This window comes from Phragmites australis, chromosome 19 (genome assembly GCF_958298935.1).
Source record: "Phragmites australis chromosome 19, lpPhrAust1.1, whole genome shotgun sequence".
Classification (NCBI taxonomy): domain Eukaryota; kingdom Viridiplantae; phylum Streptophyta; class Magnoliopsida; order Poales; family Poaceae; genus Phragmites; species Phragmites australis.
In genome coordinates this window covers 9,721,683-9,741,718 of record NC_084939.1, presented here as the reverse complement: position 1 = coordinate 9,741,718, position 20,036 = coordinate 9,721,683, and the positions used below count along the sequence as shown (strand labels likewise).

At 44.0% G+C, this 20,036-nt stretch overlaps 1 protein-coding gene across 1 annotated transcript; it reads left to right on the top strand.

The window, feature by feature from the left end:
- Positions 1-333: 333 nt before the first annotated feature.
- LOC133900691 (ER lumen protein-retaining receptor-like) lies at positions 334-3,240 on the top strand. The gene is made up of 6 exons (XM_062341904.1): positions 334-608; positions 1,508-1,773; positions 2,011-2,126; positions 2,577-2,650; positions 2,745-2,808; positions 2,885-3,240. The coding sequence occupies exons 1-6, from the start codon at positions 518-520 to the stop codon at positions 2,919-2,921; spliced, it is 648 nt and encodes a 215-aa protein (XP_062197888.1). The 5' UTR covers positions 334-517; the 3' UTR covers positions 2,922-3,240.
- The last annotated feature ends 16,796 nt before the right edge of the window (positions 3,241-20,036 follow it).

The window sequence follows — 20,036 nt, the reverse complement described above, 5'->3', positions numbered from 1 at the left end:
CCTCTGAGGGGGTGGTTAGGCCTACCACCCGGTTAGCACCCGTAACCGCTCTCTCAGAGGGCTGCAGCGCCTAGTTTTGCAAATACATTCGTCGGGAATCTATTTATTTAAATTTTAACTAAAAAAAAAACTCCTGAATTGCTGATGCCGCTGGCGGATCGATCCAGTGACGCGTGCGCCCATCGGCACCTCCAATCATGCCACGCCACCTCAGCGACGCCACGTAGCTCCCCACCCCTCACCACCTTCCGGGCCCTCCCCGTCCATTCCACCCACTGATATGCCGCATCGTATGCTCCGGACCCACTAGTCATTCGACTCAGCCTTGAACGCGCCGGGTCCAACGAATCCAACACGTCCGTATCAGCACCCTCCCCATCCCTCTGACGCTCTCCCTTCTCGGCCGACTCCACCGCGACAAGGACGTAGAGTCACTTGCCCGCCGACGAGGACCTTTGATTCGTTGAGGGGAAAGGGGCGGCGGGACGGGGAGGAGGAGGAGCAGGAGGGATCGGAGATGAACTTGTTCCGGCTCGCGGGGGACATGACCCACCTCCTCAGCGTGGTGGTGCTCCTCCTCAAGATCCACACCATCAAGTCCTGCGCAGGTGCGAACGCATTTCGCCTCTCCTCTGGGATCAGGGCTAGGAACGGAACGGAATGAGATCAGTTAGCTCGTAGGCTGGCATTCCTGGGGACTTCGTCTGTCGGTTTCTTGGGCCTGTGCCTGTACGTGTCGTGTGTGTGGTGAGTTGGAGCCGGAGATCTAGATCTTGGGGGACAACAGGTGGTGCTGATGGTTTGTGCAATGCGTGCCGTTGGGAGGGTCCGACGAGCGGAGCGAGGGATTCATCGGTAGGAAATAAGCAAGTGTAAGGGAGCAAAGGTTCTGGATCTTGCGATTGCTTTGGTTGAATTGGGAGACGACAGTTGAGGAGACTATTGGGTTGTAGGTCCCTGGTTTTAAAATACACCCTGTAATTGACTGTGTTCAGTTAGGATCTGATTCGATTATGGTCTCCTCGGTAGTTTGATGCACGCTTCGATGGGCCTCTATCTTTACCTTAGCGCGCCTGATAAGATTGACTAGCAAGCATGAGAAGAACATCTGTTGGCAGATCGCGCGACCTATGCTTTGATGCAACTTTTTAGCTAATAGATACTTTCCTTTCAGTTTAGCTAATAGATAGTCTGAATAAAGCTCAATAGACAAATACATATCTGTTAGGTCCCCATTGCTCTAGTTATAATAAGGATTACTATAACAGCTATACTTTGATGATGAAGATTTTTAAAAGTGTTAGCGAATGGTTGCTGTACGCCTGTGTCAGTTGGGACAGTGGTGATGAACGACTTCAATCATGTATATTTCAATCACCTATCGGGCACATCTTACCCAATCTGTGAAAACATGAGGTTTATCTGAAGTCGTATTGCTGCCATCATAAGCTGGTGCTGCCATTTGGTTCATTGGTTGTCTGTCTTTTTACTTGAAAATATTTTGCAGGCATATCTTTGAAGACGCAGGAGCTATATGCACTTGTTTTTGCAGCTCGGTACCTGGACTTGTTCATTCATTTCATCTCTCTGTATAACACTGTCATGAAGCTGGTCTTCCTGGCGAGCTCTTTCTCAATAGTTTGGTACATGAGACGGCATAAGATTGTGAGGAGAACCTACGACAAGGATCATGACACCTTTCGCCATTATTTGTTAGTGTTGCCTTGTCTGGCTCTGGCTCTTCTCATTAATGAGAAGTTTACTTTTAGAGAGGTCAGTTTTTTTTATCTTCTGCACTCTAAGCGAACTGCTAACTCTAATACTACCAGATATGCAATCCAGTTAACCCTTTACCTTTCTAGATTATGTACTGACATTTGACTTTTGGTTGGTGCCTTGTTGGAGCCATTATTTTTAGATGTGATGGAAATCTGCTTCCATCCATTCTTGTTGAAATTTTACTTCCTAAATTGTGCTATTCTGACCATTTATGTCTTTTTTTCTAAGCAGGTGATGTGGGCATTCTCCATTTATTTGGAAGCTGTCGCTATATTTCCTCAACTTGTGTTGCTACAGCGCACGAGGAATATTGACAACCTGACTGGTCAATACGTCTTCTTCCTGGGGTAAGAACTGCTATCAGTTAGGTTGAAAATTCATAAAAAAAAATTGTATTTGGATGGGAGCAAAGCACAGGACTGCACTTCATGGGATAAAAGTTGCGTATGAACAATATTTGATGCTGTATTAAGTTAACAGTAAATTCTCTGGTCAGTGAAATAATGGATGAATTCTATGATTTCATCTTCTGATGTTTGACATATATTATGCTACGATCCTGTTTTATTCTTCCCCCTTTATTTTTTTCTACTTTTAGTTTGTAATTTTTTTTTCATTAGAGGAGGCTCCACACCCTCAACAGAGGGAGGGGCCAGCGCCTGGGCTTGAACCCAGGTCACCGGCCTGGGGGCTGGCTTGAGGAACCACTCAGGCTCGCCAGCCCCTTCTTTTAGTTTGTAATGAGATGCTACTTCAGTATGTTATTCCTAAAGCACACTTACTTGGTGATGATGCAGTGCATACCGTGTGCTTTATATCCTTAACTGGATCTACCGATACTTCACCGAGCCTCATTTTGTTCACTGGATAAGTATGAACTCCTTGCATCATACGTCTCTGTTCCCGATGATGGTGGATGTAACCATTATTCATGTTGCCACTGCATTTTGTTTTTCTCAATGCAGGCTGGGTTGCTGGAATAGTGCAAACTCTGTTGTATGCTGACTTTTTTTACTATTACATAATGAGGTATTTCCTTTGGCCTACCTTAACATTTTGTTGCAAAATGATCCTTTCCACTGATTGTTCTCCAAACAATTTGCAGCTGGAAGAACAATGTGAAGCTAGAGCTTCCAGCCTGAGCTTGTTGTTTCCTTCCAAGACAGACTAGGGTAATACTGTTTAACACAATGGATAGGCAGACATGATACAGCATAAGCATCGCCATAACCCACCAGGCTATGGCAATGCATTTTGGTTCCCTGGGTTTATATCCTTGTATCTTTCTACTATTATTTGGAGAGGAAAGCCAAGGTAGCCTTGTAACTTATAATGTGAGCTGTGTAAGATCAGCACCAAGTTGTGCATTGTAATAGTTCTTTTGGAACTTCATGGCGGTAATACTGCAACCCTTTTAGCGAGTGATTCTCATATGATATCTTATAATCTCATGCTGTACAATGTGGTATTTGCTTGTTGGAGATTTTCATGATTTGGCCCTTTTTAGAGGGATCCTCAGCTTCAAGCTTATGGTAAAGCCTCTGATGCCGAGCAACTGTAATTACGTTGTACCTTTTTGAACTTCTCAGTGAGCGTTACGAGTTAAGACTGCCTTGTACTAAGGTCCTGTTTGCAATTGCTAGCTCCATTTCAGAATCTGGATACTGAAGGGAATTTTTGTCGGTTATAGTTAGGTGTTGCGGTTATAGTTCAAAATAGATGTTTTCAGCTCGTTGTTACATTCAAAACTTGAAATGATACTCCCTTAGTTTCCAAAAAGTTGGCCACTTTGATCAATGCACATTCTCCAAGGTGCTCCCCTTTTCTAGCATGAAATGACTAAAATTTCCTCATAGGGTTATGCAAATGTTTTAACTGAACAATTATGGGAGGAGGAAAGAGATATTTTGTAGGGACAGTTGGGGTCAAATAATTAATAAACAAATATACTACCTAACTGAAATATAGAATATAAGAATGGAATACCCACTAAATCACGGGTTACATACTCAATCGGAAATTCCCGAGGATCCAACAGCGGTAATCGCCGTTCATGATACCGATGTTGCCGGTAAAATACCGCCAGAGACATCTGCAGTTGGAGCTTTACGTGTCCCTGACACAACTCTCCATCAATAGACCACGGGAGGTCAGGTATCTTCTGGTCTTCAACGACAACTTCCGGTGGGCACACCTCCACCGCTAACGCTCAAGCATCGAGGAACGAGCTCCCTTAGGATAGCAACCACAGAACAACATCGTCTCGATCACAGTCAAGTCTGGGCAGCGATGTTTTCAGCACTCCAAATGCTAATATCCATGGAGCTCATCTAATTATAAGATCCCTTCTGGAGTTGGATCCAACAAATCCCTTAACCCCTATGGTTAATCAAGTCAAGACCTTACTCGATGCGGTCCAGATCCATACTGCTCGAGCGAACAATCCTAACAACTCCAGGTGCTCTAGTCGAAAAGGCGCTGGCTCGACGAACCACGGACACGTGTATCCCCAAGTTGAGGGATCCCAGACGGGAAGCTCGAGTAATCGAGCCTAAGCACCACTTTGCGGGCCAAACTGTAACTACCCTACCTATAGGTGCAGGAACCAGGAAGACCGAGGAATTGTATTCCTCACTATCTGTATGATCTATGTACAGTGATAGACAACCTCCATGAGGAACATCGTGAGGACGTCGTTATTACGATCGTAGATCTCCATGATGAGATGGTCGATGTAACTCCCCTACTCAAAGGAACATGCGTGATAGTCCTCCCCGACCTCCTCCTGAAGAATTCGATGGAGGTTGTGAAGCTTTTGTACATGAGCTTCGGTCAATACAGTGGCTCGAGAAGTTCAAGGCGGACCCGATCTAGAAGTATGACAGGAAGATCAACCCTAACGAGTGGTTACAAATCTATACCACGGTTATTCGAGCAGCGGACGGCAACAACAAGGTAATGGTCAATTATCTGCTGACTGCGCTCGATGGACCTACCAGGTCCTGGTTGTTGAACATGCCTCCTAACTCGATGCGATCGTGGACCAAGTTGAAGTCTCAGTTCATAGCCAACTTGTAAGGCACATTCGAGCGCCTAGGAACGGAGAACGATCTCCATCAGTTGAACCAGGGTGAGGATGAGTCACTTCGAGATTTCACTCATTGATTTAGCAACAAGCGTAATACGATCCCACTCATCTCCAATGAGTCAGTCATCATTGCCTTCAAGCGAGGCGTCCAAGACACGGATCTGCTCGGGAAGATGGCTACTCGGAAGATTCACACGGTAAAAGAGCTTTTCGAGTTGGCTGATAAGTGTGCAAAGCGAGAGGAAGCCTAGGTACACGCTAAGAACCCTCAATCTGGCAAGAACAAGCCCGAGTCCTCGAAGAATGGGGGGAAGAAGAGCAAACCCAACGACAAACGCAAGGGTCCAGATACGACCATAGCCGCGATCAACAGGAGTAAGTCACGCAACACTAGGGACAACAAGGCCTGAGTCGAGGTGGAGGGAAGTGGTGTCCCGTTCATCGAACCAGCCAACACGACTTCGACGAATGCCATGTCATCAAAAGGAAGGTTGATGAAAATCTCAAGACCGTTGTTGCTGAGCATAACAACAAACATGCGTATGAATTCCACAAGACTGACCAAAGTCTAGCACACATCTTCAGAGGATCAGCTGCGTATGAATCTAAGAGGCAGTACAAGGCGGTCGAATGAGAGGTCAATTTGGCTCTGACTAGGCCTACTCGATACCTCAAATGGTCAGAGGTTCCGATCACTTTCAATCAAGTTGATCATATGGTTGCAGTTTCACACCCTGGTCGATACCCAATCGTGGTCTAGCCAACTATCCTCAACATCAACATTTTCCGAACCATGGTCGACGGGGGTAGTTCGCTTAACCTCATCTTCGCCAATACCCTAGACAAGATCGGGGTTCAGAGGTCAGAGCTTAAGGCAGGAGTCGAGCCTTTCCATGGCATAACCCCCAACTCATCGATCATGCCCCTAGGCCAGATCGAGTTGCTAGTTACATTTGGCATACCTGACAACTTTCATATAAAGAAGCTTACCTTCGATGTTGCGGACTTCGAGATAGCGTACAACATGATCCTAGGCTGCCCAATGCTAGGTAAGTTTATGGAAGTGGTGCACTATGCGTACTAGACGCTCAAGATCCCAAGTCCTAAAGAGATCATAACTGTCAGGGGAGATCAGCGTGTAATAGTCAAATGCGACAAGCAGAGCCTGAACATGGTCGAACACCTCAGTCGAGTGGCAACTGCTTCTAAGGGCGCGAATTCCAAGCATCAGAAGCATGAAGCCACCATTGAGATCAAGGACTCCAAGCTTGTAAGTCTTGCTAATACTTCCAAGTCCAACAATGCTGCCAAGGGTGAGACCAGCAACGTCACCGATAACAAAAGGGTTGATGGTGGCATCAAGGCAATACCCCTTGACCTATCTGAACCAGCCAAGATGGTTAAGGTTGGGGCTAACCTCGACCCTAATAGGAACTCAAGCTTATCACTTTCCTCTGGGCAAACCAAGACGTGTTTGCGTGGCAACCGTCTGATATGCTCAGAGTCCCTAGGGAGGTGATTAAGAATCGACTAGCAGTTAAGCCCAACTCCAAACCCGTGGTGCAGAAGCAACAAAGATTTGTGGAGGACAAGAAGTAAGCTATCCAAGAGGAGGTCGGCAAACTCCTAAAGGCATGCTTTATTCGAGAGGTTCGTCATCCTACATGGCTAGCAAATCCCATCATCGTCAAGAAAGCCAATAGCAGATGGAGGATGTGCGTTGACTTCATCGTCCTCAACAAACCTGTCCCAAGGATATTTTCCCTCTTCCTCGCATCAACCAGATCGTCGACTCCATGGCAGGTTATGCATCATTATGTTTTCTAGATGCCTATTCAGGCTATTACCAAATTAGCATGAGAATGGAGGATGAAGAGAAAACTGCTTTTACCACTCCTTTCGGTGTATTCTGCTATGTAAAGATGCCTTTTGATTTAAAAAATGATGGTGCTACTTATCAACGGTGTATTCAGAACTATTTACAACTTCAAATTGGGCGTAATGTAGAAGCGTATGCCGATGATATTATAGTCAAGTCCAGAACCGAAGATGCATTGACTGTTAATCTCAAGGAAACATTCGATAGCCTCAGGAAGTATCGTATGATACTTAATCCCAAAAATGCATGTTCGGTATTCCATCCAGCAAGCTTCTCGTGTTCCTAGTGCCAAGTTGAGGCATTGAGACCAATCCTGACAAAATTGAAGCTCTTGACCAGATACGGTCGCCTCGAACACTAAAAGAAGTTCAAAAATTAACATGATGTATTGCAACTCTTAATCGATTCATCTCTAAGATGGGTGAGCGAGGGATGCCTTTCTTCAAGCTGCTGAAGAAACACGACCGGTTCAAGTGGACAGAAGAAGAGGAGCGCACCTTCGAGGATTTAAAAAGGTATTTATCGTCTTCGTTAATTCTTAGACTGCCTAACAAAAAAGAAGAGCGTTTTTTGTACATTACAGCTACCCCACAAGTTGTAAGTACGGTCCTGGTGGTTGAACAGGGAAGCCCTGAGAAAAAGGCCAAGGTCCAAAAACCTGTTTACTATGTGAGAGACGTCCTACACAACGCTAAGCTACAATACTCACAAGTGCAGAAGTTGCTATATGCAGTCTTGATATCTTCCTAGAAGCTGCGACACTATTTTTAAGAACATAAGATCACCGTCGTGACGACGCAACCGCCGAATGATGTCGTACGCAATAGGGAGGCTACTGGACGAATTACGTAGTGGGCGGTCGAGCTCAGAGAGTTTGACGTCGGATATGTGCCACACACAAGTGTGAAGTCAGAAGTACTAGCGGAATTCATCGCTGAATGGACAAGCATTGAAGAAACAAGGCCAAATGTGGTCGAAGACCACTAGATGCTCTTCTTCGATGGATCACTCACGCTTCAAGGCTCGCGAGCTAGCATTGTACTTAAATCTCCAACGGGTGACGAACTAAGGTGCGTTGTTCAATTTGATTTTAAAGCTTCCAAAAAATGTAGCAGAATACTAGGGACTAATAAACGGGTTCTGTATAGCTGAATCACATGGAATCCTGAGACTTCTCGTGGAAGGGGACTCACAGCTAGTCATAAACTAAGTACAAAAGGAGTACCAGTGCTCAGATGACAACATGATAGCTTACCTGAACGAGGTGTGAAAACTCGAGCAGAAGTTTGAAGGGTTAGAAGTAACGCACATCAGGAGGAGTGACAACTCCAGTGTGGATGAACTTGCTAGACTCGCTTCTTCCCGAGCTCCGGTACCCATAGGACTCTTCGTTGAGAAAATCCTCAAACCATCTGTCCCGATTGCTCGATAAATGGATGTTGCCCAACTTGACCAGCAATCTAATCCAGTCAGCGAGGCAGAACCCGCAGACACAGATGCTGCACTACTCAAATGTGAACCGACTTGGATTACTACGTACCAAGCCTATCTCGAAGGTCGAGACATCCCTGATGATGATGCGTCTGCAGAGAAAATTGCTTGTAAGTCCAGGCTATACGCTTTGGTAAATGGCAAGCTCTACCAAAAGGAGAGTAATAGAATCTTGATCAAATGCATAACGCAGGAAGAGGGCAATAAAATATTACTCGATATCCATGGAGGTATATGTGGTAATCATGTGTCTTACCGTACCTTGGTCGGAAAAGCTTTTCGCCAAGGATTGTATTGGCCGACTACCCTTCAGGATGCTTCTGAGCTGGTCAAAAAGTACGAGAGCTGCCAATTTTTTGGAAGACAGACCACTCGACCAGCTTATCTAAGCTCTGCAAACAATTCCTCTTTTTTAGCCTTTCTCCATCTGGCACTTGGATATTCTGGGACCGTTCCCAAGGGCCCAAGATGGCTATAAGTTCCTTGGTATTCCGCATCGGATAATTATGGATAACGGTAGCCGATTCAGAAGCAGGACCTTCACTGCGTTCTGTGAAGAATTTGGCATCAAAACCCGTTTCGCCTCAGTAGCTCACCCACAAAGTAACAGTCAAGTTGAACGTGCTAATGGTATAGTCTTTGCAGGGCATCAAAACTCGGGTCTTGGACAAGACAAAGGCTTACTCAAAACAGTGAGTGAAAGAACTTCCCTCATTACTATGGGCCATTCGTACTTCGACTAACAGGGCTACCGGTGAAACCCCATTCTTCTTAGTTTATGGAGCAGAGGTAGTGCTCCCGAATGAGTTGTAGTTCGAATCACCGCAAATGGAAAGTTACTTGGAGGAAGGGCAAGAGCAGTTATAAGTGGACGATATCAATTTACTCGAGGAGTATCGCAATCGAGCATCTATTCGAGCGGCTAAATATCAACAAGCGTTGCGTAGGTATCATAGTAAAAAGATTTAGCCTAGAAAACTCACTACTAGGGATCTTATTTTACGAAAGGTGCAGAAACAGGCTAGGCGGCATAAGTTATGGACCGTATATGGTGGTCAAAGTTACCCAACCCATATCAGTGCAGTTATCTACTCCAAAATGTGAGATACTTTAGTACTCATTGAATATCGATCAACTTCGAAAGTTTCATTCATAGAAAAGGTAAATTATAGGTAAGTCATTTACATTTGATTTAATTAACTACTCGATTACATACTTTTTCTTTTCCGTCTAACCTACGTGGCTAGTGCAAAGTTGATAGAAAGTATTCGCCTAGCTCTTGCAAATAGTGCATGTCCTACTGCCCCTTGAACGAGTCAAGAAATCTTTTATACTCCTCCCTCGAACGACAACTGATTGTGCTAAGAACCGGACGGTGACCAGCATAAGGGCCAGGGAAAGTGGCTGAGGCAAAGACTCTGCCTGTGCTAGAGCTGCTGACTAATGCTGCCCTCATTGGAACGTGGAGCCGATCCGATGGATGTCGATGGAGAAGATGACCACGCTCTCTTCACCACTAGGGGCTTGAGGGCTTCATCACCGAAGACCTCATCGGTGACCTGGTCGATGATCTTGTCAAGATCACCACCATCTTTATCCCCTTCATCTTCTTCATCCTCCTTGCTCTCATTCGATTCCTCGTCATCAGAGGAAATAATGATGACCCTGGGAGGGACCACGGAGAGGGGCTTGGGGGAGAGGAATCCTGCTTCTTCACTCTATGGGCTTAGCTCGCGAGACGACAGTGGAGTGGAGGCCATGGCTACAGGCTCTACGAGTTCTCTGGAATAACGAGTAGAGGAGAAGGAAGGAGATGGGGTGAGAAACAAACAGCCTTAGGTCCCCTCTATTTATAGCTGTGGAAACGGGTGGCACTGTGTAAATAGAGCTATCAAGATCTAAAGCGATCGCATTTTCAAGATCACCTCGGTCGCGCAGTGCATCCGACGAAAGTCGAGGTATCGCCAAGATTGTATGACCTATCTAACCTTTGCAAAGAAGGGTGCGATGTCATTATGACGTGTCAAGTCAAAGGTCATGGTGAAAACAAGCACAAATAGGAGTGGGTTTTAATGCCCACCTAACCAACCATTTGAATTCACTCGATGACCATAACATAATCTCAACCACAAGCTCGGGGGCTAGGACCACCAAACAGGAGATCGAGAAACAAATTTCGATGCTTGTGTTCTACTCTCCACTTGATCTAGCTATCGAGTGGAGAGTCAGGGGCTACATCATATTTTTTTCGGTTATCATACCAACATGAGAGCCAGAAGCTAAATTGTATAATGTCAGTGTTTATGCTCCGTTTTCTACTAGAATTCAGTCATGGAGCGAAGAGACAGGGGCCACGCCAAGTATATTTTGGTGCATATGCTCTACTCTCGGTCTTGATTATCATATCAAACAGAGAGTTGAGAGCTACATCGTATACTTTCAATGCTATGGCTTTACTCTTTACTCGATCTAGTCATCAAGCAGATAGTCAAGGTCTACAACACTATACACTTCAAATAACACAGGTATTTTTCATTCCATTCCTTGATCGAGTATTCTTCTTGACCATAGAGTCGAGGGCTACATAATAACATCATACTTTTCGTAAGTGTCCTTTGCAAAAGTTTATATGGCTTTGCATCGACTGCTTTGGATAAGTGCCGGTAGAGGCATATGTTGGGTTGATGACGGGCAATTACACCTAATAAAGCATAACAACACAAGAGATTGCCAGACATCTCACGTCTCATGGCTATAAAAGGTTATGAAGTTCTAGTCGATCCGTTCTCTGTCGAGTTCATGTTTGTACACTGGTCAAGCATGCAAGTCATTGAAAGCTTGCAAAAGGCTATAATTATTTTATGTTTCTAGTTTTACACTAAGTCTTTTCCTTATTCCTATGATTGTCTCAAGTGATTACTCGAGGGTCAATATTTTTAATCCTTCGTCTAGTTGAGTTTTCAGATATCAATGGATATTCGGTCAATAAGTCTTGAAGGTGGTCTACACACCTACGGATCAAGATTGCATCTACTCATGCTAACTCTATTTCATCGATAAGAAAATAGTGACAATAGCATTTTAGATAGGCAAAATATCGACAATATTTCATTGAAACCATCAGACAAAAGCATACCAAAAATCCTACTACTTGACTAAGGGGAAAGCTTTGGTGATATCCATTTACAAGAATGTTACTTGGAATTCCCCTCAAGGGGTTTATGGTCCTAGAAACCTCATCATGATAGGAAACTTCAAGCACGTCATAATTATCCCGATGGTACGCTGCGTTCACTCGGCGAAAGCTAAGAATTTGACCAGGGTTGGTAACTCCAGGTACTGATGGTATGGCTTCAGAGGTCATGCCTAGTAGAATTGATCTTTCTTTCACCCAAGAAATAGCTTCCCATTCTAGTGGCTCCCAAATGTCATCATCAAATGTGTGGAGGGAAACCGACGTCAATGCATTGTGCTCGGTTGGATCATCAATTTATTCATAAACATTTAGGAAAAACATGCAAGACTCGACCAGGAGCAGTCGAGAACCACTTAGACCAGGTTGTTAGATCTCAAACTCAGGTATTGATTGTTCCAATGTTGCCATAGCTCTCGAAGCCACTCCATCCAGGAAATCCGAAATACACTACCAAAACTTGTCACTAGAGATCTGAAATCACCATGGTGGTCCATTGATAAGATAAACATGCACTCCTTTTGTCATCTGAAGATGAAAGCATGGCATCCTTGGAACAATGATGATGAATAATTTTCCATCCTTTCGCACTACGAATCCCTCAGGTTCACCCAGAACGCATCATAAGAAAATGATGGAAGATTACAGAATCATCCAGTCATTGTGTTAATTACCCTACATTTGATTTGATGCCCTCGTTCGATGATGATCAAGAGCATGTTTGAGGCCCCAATCATCTCCCAGCTCTTGTTGACTAAACCTCGAAAACGAAGGTCGAAAACTGCTTCACTTCCCAAGTGATGGACCTCCACAAAGTCATCCTCATGCATGAACGGTCCCTTCAGGATCCAAGGAGCAAATTCTACTGTCCTACGCACTCCACACCATGAGGTGCATACACATTGTGTCGGTGTATCAAGTAAAGGGGTACTCCAGCTAACATGCCCCACAAAGGGTGCAAATAGCCAGGGGAACATCTCCAAAAACACTAATAAGTCAATGAGCTACCTTGACTAGTGCAAGGCCTCCAGCGACCAATCTCACTACGCCTTCACACAAACCCACGAACAGCCCCCTGGTCGCGGGACTGGATTAGACACTCGCCCGAACGCTTCTCTTCACCAGGCACCGGCCCTGAAGAATAAGGTCATGGGCGGTGCAGGGGGCGTTGTCCCATCCTGTAGCATTAAAGGCTACAGAGTGAGACTCTACAGGCCGACGTGGCGCCGCACACCAGATGGGATGTTGTCAGCCATGCGGCAGGGCAAGTGGACGGAGATGTCGCATAGAAACAAATGGACGGGGATGGTGCAGAAGGCAAGTGGACGGGAACGGTGCAGAGGCAAGTGGATGGGGACGACGTGGAGAGGCAAGCGGACGGGGACGGTGCAGAAGGGCATTGTTCCATCCCGTCGCATTAAATGCAGCAAGATAAGGCTCTACGGGCTAAGCAAAGACGGCGCATGGCAGCACGATATACAAAGCCATCAGAGCAAGTTGGCATGCCTGATACTCCGTAATGATGAGTTGAGTTAGATATTAGAATGAGCGGAGATCATCTGTGTAGGGTCCACTTGTGAGTTCTCCCTCTCCCTACTATATAAAGGGATGAGGATCCTGTCTGTAACCAAGATAGATCAATTCTGGCAAACTGCTAGAACACTGTCTGTAACTAAGTGAGATCTACGATAATACAAACACAGGACGTAGGGTTGTTATCCTCTAGGAGACCCGAACCTATATAAACCCTGGTGTCCTTGAATCCATCATCTACACACAGACACACCTGGTCCCTGAAATACCGTTCACGCACCCACTGTCCAACATACCCCGGAATCACTGTCAGGGATTTATCTTCGACACAGTGGAAGAAGAAAAAATCTTCTAGATGCTGCAATTTGTTAGAGATAGTGTCAAGCACCCCCAAAGGCAAAGTCGTCCAATCGGAAGTTTCCGCCATAATATCCAAAGTGAAAGATGAAGTCTTTGAGTAGAAGGTGAACAATGGTGGATGAATTCGAAGGTCGAGATTGTAGAGGAGGCAACAAGGCTAAGACATTGACGGTGAAGTTCTCCCCTCATATAATTAAATAGGCCTTGCCTCAAGATGAGACTTGGAAATTGTTTCTGCTTCGAATAAAAACTGTGACGCTTCGATCGGCGTGAAAAGTAGGATGATGGCATCGTGCGAATCTCTGCACACTCGTCTAATCGCATTTAATGCGCCTATACCCATTGTTTCAAATTTTGAAAGGTTTTTTAATTCTACTCAAAGATGGATGTCGAGAAGTCGATATTACTAGCCCTTATTGTGTCTCGAGTGCGGATAATAATAGGGTGCTCGACCCAAAAGTGTTTCCACTCGATACTCGGAACAGAGCCTCTTCTTATTCGATTCTTTTGACTATGAGTTTGATCTACCTTACTCGACCAGACTTGGACTTGACGGTACTCGAGTAGGTGCTTGCAGAAATCCTCCCTGCTAAGTAGAGTTAAGGTGCTACGGTTGAATATCTAACTATGGGGTATATACACATAAAGAGTATACCATATATAGACAAGGTATGCCATGTGTATACTTAACAACTTCGGATATTATGAAACCGAATCTACGGTACCTGGTATGTCTGAAATCCAGAAGGTGTATACTAGGAAGATCTCGATTGCTTACCCAAAACTCAAGAAGATTAGTATCTAGGACAGATCTATCTACTTGGAATACAAAGAAAATGACTCTCTACCGACTATGACTGGATAGGAGGCGATACATCACCCTTATATAAGGAGGGAACCTAGATCCCCAGGGGGGCTCTCTCTTTTTTCTCTCGGCTATTGGAGGCAGGCATCAGGACCTTAACGTAGGAGGAACTCGGTGACTTTAGCCCTATGTTAGACTAGATCTGATCTGCTCCTTGTAATAGGTTAGCCACACACATTGCATGTACTCAAGTGAATACATACATATAATCATCCACACAGGACGTAGGGTATTACTCTAACCGGAGACCCGAACCTGTATACATCACGTGTGCCTTGCTTCATGTTCGATCTTTGATCCACGAAGGTAACCCCATTATTTTCGGACATATTGTTAGGAACAAATCCACGATAGCTGTTTTTTCTTGGTTCTTAGTTCTGCACTGTTTTTTGTTAGTTTTTTCGTTTTTTATTAGGTGGAGTGGGGAACGGGAGGTGGGAGGGGTGACGCACAACTACCTCGTGCTTTATATAGTTGAGATTGAGATTTGCTTAGCCTTATGTAACGAGTTAGCCAGTAAGTTATATATGTTATAGATGCACGCCTATGACCACGTCTGCTGAGTGCGTCATGTGCGTAGCGCGCTGTGACAACGTCGTGCAGATAGTGGTGGTTTGGTGAGTTCAGAAAAATCTCATCTCTACACAAATTGTTTTAAGCTTAACCCCCAAAGCTTTACTTTTTTGGAGTAGAAGAAATACGGTTTCAGCTTTTAAAATCCATATGAAGCTGATAATGCCTCTTAAGAAAGAGAAACCTGACAGGTTTGAGCCTCTGAGGTGAAGTTCAAGCTCCTTAGAAAAGACCTCAATGTAGAAAACCGTTGACCGAGTTTATAAAAGGTCTGTTTGTTTTAGTTTTGGACCAAGTTTTATTGGCTTCAAAGGGGGACTACACAATGCAGTAAACCTGTTCAACCAAGTTCCACAACTATCCTCTATTTCGAAGATGACAACGTCTCTTCAACAGAAAAACATACTTCTATGTCGTCATATCGCCATCAGCGGCTCGGGTCGCTGTGGATCAAAGATGAACAAAGAGAAAATGGGAATCACTTGCGAGAAGAAACAGAAACATGAACAAAGAGAGGTTTAGGGAGGTGAATTGCCATTTCCATTCGACATATTCCATAAGCGGAAGAAAATTCTTGTCCAACCCCTTATTGAGAAGCTTGGATAATGGTTGCCAGGCTAGAAAATACGATTGCTCAGTGATTCCCATTGAGAAGCTTGTCCAGCCCCTCGTTGAGAAACAGAAACTCATCAATCGATATGTTGCTTGGCAACTGCAGGAGAAGAGGGATTGCGATTATCACACTACAGATGACCAAAAGGTGAACCCCACATGAATCTAACACCAAGTCTATTCTTCGTCGTTAGAAGGAAGAATCACATTTTGGAGCAGTATCTATGGAATGGAGCATGAATCCCATGCTCTAGGTGACAGGTGGATCCTATTTCATCTTGGCATCCTTCTCTCTTTGACTGTTCTGCTCTGATCCTAACTTTTCTTTTTTTTAAGCCTCTCTATTAGAGTACGATCCCAATTTTTCTTAGTCAAGCTCCTCCCCTTGAAAAGGTTAAATCCGGAGCCAGAAGCTTAAAAAAAACCTCTTTGAGCACACATTTTTGTTGGCATGAAGGATACTCTTTCAAGTCGGCTAAACTAGCGAATTCCGTGGATGCTACAAAAGATGTAGCACAAACATAACATGGAAAGTGAAAGCTAAAAATTAAACAAAATGCAAACTCTTTGCATCAATGTATCGTCCATAGCAAGATTTCTTGTGCTCCATGTTAATATTATTGGGGCCGGTCATATAATAATTTCTAATAACTTTCAAAGACCTATATTGTGGAGAAGTGACCCATGTTGAGATTCACCCTCTATTAGTATCATATTGCTAATAGAGGTGGAGGTGGGAGGTTTTCCCCTATGTATATACAAGGATCCCTACCTCTTTGGGCACACGAAAAATATAGACCGCAAATTGAGAGTAGCCCTAAAATTGGGAACGTTCTCATTATCTGAGTCTATATAAGAGTTAGGGTTTTTACCTCTTTCTCTTTCTATTGTGTTGTTACTATAGTCCACTCCATCCCGGCGTCTGCGTGCACCGACAACCGGGAGAGCAGGTCTCCGAAACCCTCGCTCTTGAGATCTTGCACTGGGAAAGGGCGAATAAGGTTTTTGGAAAGCACTCCGCGCGACTGCTCAAGTTCTTCACCACGGCTCGTCTTCTTGGTCGCTTGGGCGCTGCCCGCTGTTATCGTCAACAATTTCGGCACATCGTCAGCAGGATTGATCATGCCATCAACACGGTACAACCAGCATCTTCAGCAACCTCCATAGCGCAGGACGAGTACATAAAAGTCATGTTACTCGTATTTTATTTGCTGCGATTTCTAATTTTGAGTATAGTAGATCTAGTCATTTATTGTGTTTTCGTATACATGTCTAGATTATGCTCTGGTAATATGATCATATCAGTTTATCAGTTTCTGCTCATGAATTATTTATGAATTAAATTAAACATAAAAGTGTCTTATATTCCAAAAATCCAAAAACTTTATTTTAGGCACTTAGGTTTATCAATGGCTGATTTTGTCGATGCACTGAGACCAGATAAGTTTTCTGGTGTGCACTTTAAGAGATGGCAAGTCAAGGTCACTCCGTAGCTGACGGCTATGAATGTCTACTAGGTGGCTAAGGGCAAGCCAGAAGGAACCCTTACTGCTGAGCAGGAAAAGGCGTTCACGGATACCAATACACTCTTTGTAGGATGCATTTTTAGCATTCTTGTTAATCGTCTTTGTGATGTGTATATACACATACAAAGCTCGAATGAGCTGTGGGATACACTGAATGCTAAATTCAGTGTATCAGATGCAGGAAGTAAACTGTATATTATGGAGCAGTATCATGACTACAAGATGGTTGAAAATCGCTCTATAGTCGAGCAGGTTTATGAGGTTCAGTGCATCGTGAAAGAACTCAAACTCCTCAAGATCAATGTACCCGACAAGTTTGTGGCTGGAGGCATCGTTGCCAAGTTATCTCCTTCGTGGAGAAACTTTGCCACTGTTCTAAAGCACAAGAGACAAGAGATTACTATTGAGAGTTTGATCGTGTCTCTTGATATCGAGGAGAAAACTCGGGCTAAGGATGTGAGTTTAAAAGGAGGCGAGGAACAGACTAGCGCCAATATGGTGTAAAAGCCCTTCCACAACAAGAACAAAGGGAAAGGTAATAAGCCAAACAAAACTACCACATTCAAGAAGAAGAAGATAAACACAACAAAACTGTCTTATTTTGTGTGTGGTGAGATTGGACATTTTGACAAGGATTGTCCATACCGCAAGGGAAGAAAGGCTCCACAAAAGCAGAACTCAAAGACTGCTAATGTGGTGACCATTGGAAAAACTGGAAACAGAGCTGTAGGGTATGAAAATTTACCCTCAGTGTTTTCAGTTTTTCGGTCTACTAATCGGTAGATTGATACATGGGCCAATATTCATGTGTGTGCTGATATCTCAATGTTCTTATCTTATCGGGTCGTCTATGATTCTTCTGTCCTAATAGGGAATGGGTCACATGCTTCTGTTCGTGGTATTGGCACGGTAAATCTGAAGTTTACTTCGAAAAAGATCGTGCAGCTAAGGAATGTGTAGCGTGTCCCTACAATGAACAAGAATATGGTTAGCGGCTCCCTTCTTTGTAGTTCTTTGTAGAGACAGGTTTAAGTGGTGTTAGAGTACAATAAAGTAGTAGTGTCAAAGCATGACTAATTTATTGGTAAAGGCTATGAGTGCAGAGGCCTGTTCTGTTTTTCCCTTTCTAATTTCAGCAATAAGTCTATGAAACATATTTGTGGCAATGCTAATGATAATGCTAGTTTTTGGCATTCGCAGTTATGTCATTTAAATTTTGGTTCTATGACTCGACTTTTCAACATGAGTTTAATTCCAAATTTTTCCATGGTCAAAGGTTCTAAGTGTCATAGTTGTGTGCAATCAAAACAACCTCGTAAACCCCATATGGCAGCCGAGAGGAGAAATTTGGTACCTCTAGAACTTATACATTCAGATCTGTGTGAAATGAATGGTGTGTTGATGAAGGGTAGAAAAAGATATTTCATGACTTTGATTGATGATGCGACTAGATATTGCTATGTTTATTTGTTGAAAACGAAAGATAAGGCTCTAGATCACTTTAAAATCTATAAGGCAGAAGTTGAGAATCAACTAGAGAGAAAGATCAAAAGAATTAGGTCGGATCGTGGTGAAGAGTATGTCTCTAGTGATTTCGATTTATTCTGTGAGAAATATGAGATTATTAATGAGAGGACACCTCCCTATTCACCCCAATCAAATGGGGTTGCCGAAAGGAAGAACCGCAGATTGACTAACTTGGTTAATGCCATATTAGACACTGCGGGATTATCTAAGGCATGGTAGGGGGAGGCTCTATTGACTTCATGTCATGTCCTGAATAGAGTTTCTCTCAAAGATAAGGAGAAAACCCCATATGAAGAATGGGAAGGGAGAAAACCATCACTTTCTTATTTGCGCACTGGGGACGCTTGGTGAAAGTCAATGTACCAATAACTAAAAAGCGCAAGCTCAAACCTAAAACAGTGGATTGTGTCTTTCTGAGATATGCTCATCGGAGCATTGCTTATAGGTTTTTAGTGGTTAAATCTGAGGTACCTGACGTGCATGTTGATGCAATGATGGAGTCTTGTGATGCAACATTTTTTGAGCTCATATTTCCTATGAAAGATTTACATAGCATGTCTAGACTATCTTCTGAGATAATCTCTGGACCTCCTCCACCTCTTGAGATTATTGAACAAATACATGAGCAAGATCCTGAGGAGGATGATAGTGAAGCTCCTAGGAGGAGTAAGTAAGAGACAAAGAATTGCAAAGTCTTTTGGTGATGATTTCACTCTGCACCTTGTGGATGACACTCTCAAGTCTATCTCAGAAGCGTTTGCATCTCCAGATGCAGACTACTGGAAGGAGGTTGTACAGAGCAAAATGGATTCCATCCTCTCAAATGGAACTTGGGAGGTCACAGAACGACCCTACGGATGCAAACCTGTGGGTTGCAAGTGGGTGTTCAAGAATAAGTGAAAGTGCTTCTAGGCCCCCTAAGTGGGTTTTGGCTTATTGATGACAAAACGATTAAAGAACTAACGTGCTTTGTAAGTATTGAACAGGTATGAGCATTAGTTGTGAAGGCAAGTAACGTTTGTCGCCCGTCGAAACAATTGAAGAATCATCGAAGGATATTAAATAGGGCTTAAATTCTTTTTACTTTTGCAATTGAGTCTAGGATAGATTTTTTCCTAGATGGATGAATTTATTTTGCTTGATTAGTGTCTCAATGCTCAAGAGATCCTTTAGAATCACCAAATTGAGAGACACATTCACTCACGCACACGAAACTCTTTCTGAAAATTCTCTGAGTCCGGAGTCTCCGGTGTTCACCGGATACTCCGGTACTCAGCGCTCAGCCGGAGTCTCCGTGCTAGCCTCCGGCAGAGAGTCTCGGCTTCGGGTTAATCTTTCCAAGAAAAAGACCGGAGTCTCCGGTGTTCACCGGATACTCCGGTAAAATGTTTTGTTTGCAGTCGGAGTCTCCGAGGTAGACTCCGGCAGAGGCTCTCGGTTAGCTTTTAATCTTTTTGATATTTAATAGAAAAGACCGGAGTCTCCGGTGTTCACCAGATACTCCGGTACCTGAAGTTGCCGGAGGGTCCGGCTAGTCTCCGGACTTAATCTTTTTGGAAAGACTGTCAGGACCGGAGACTCCGGTGTTCACCGGAGACTCCGGCAATTAA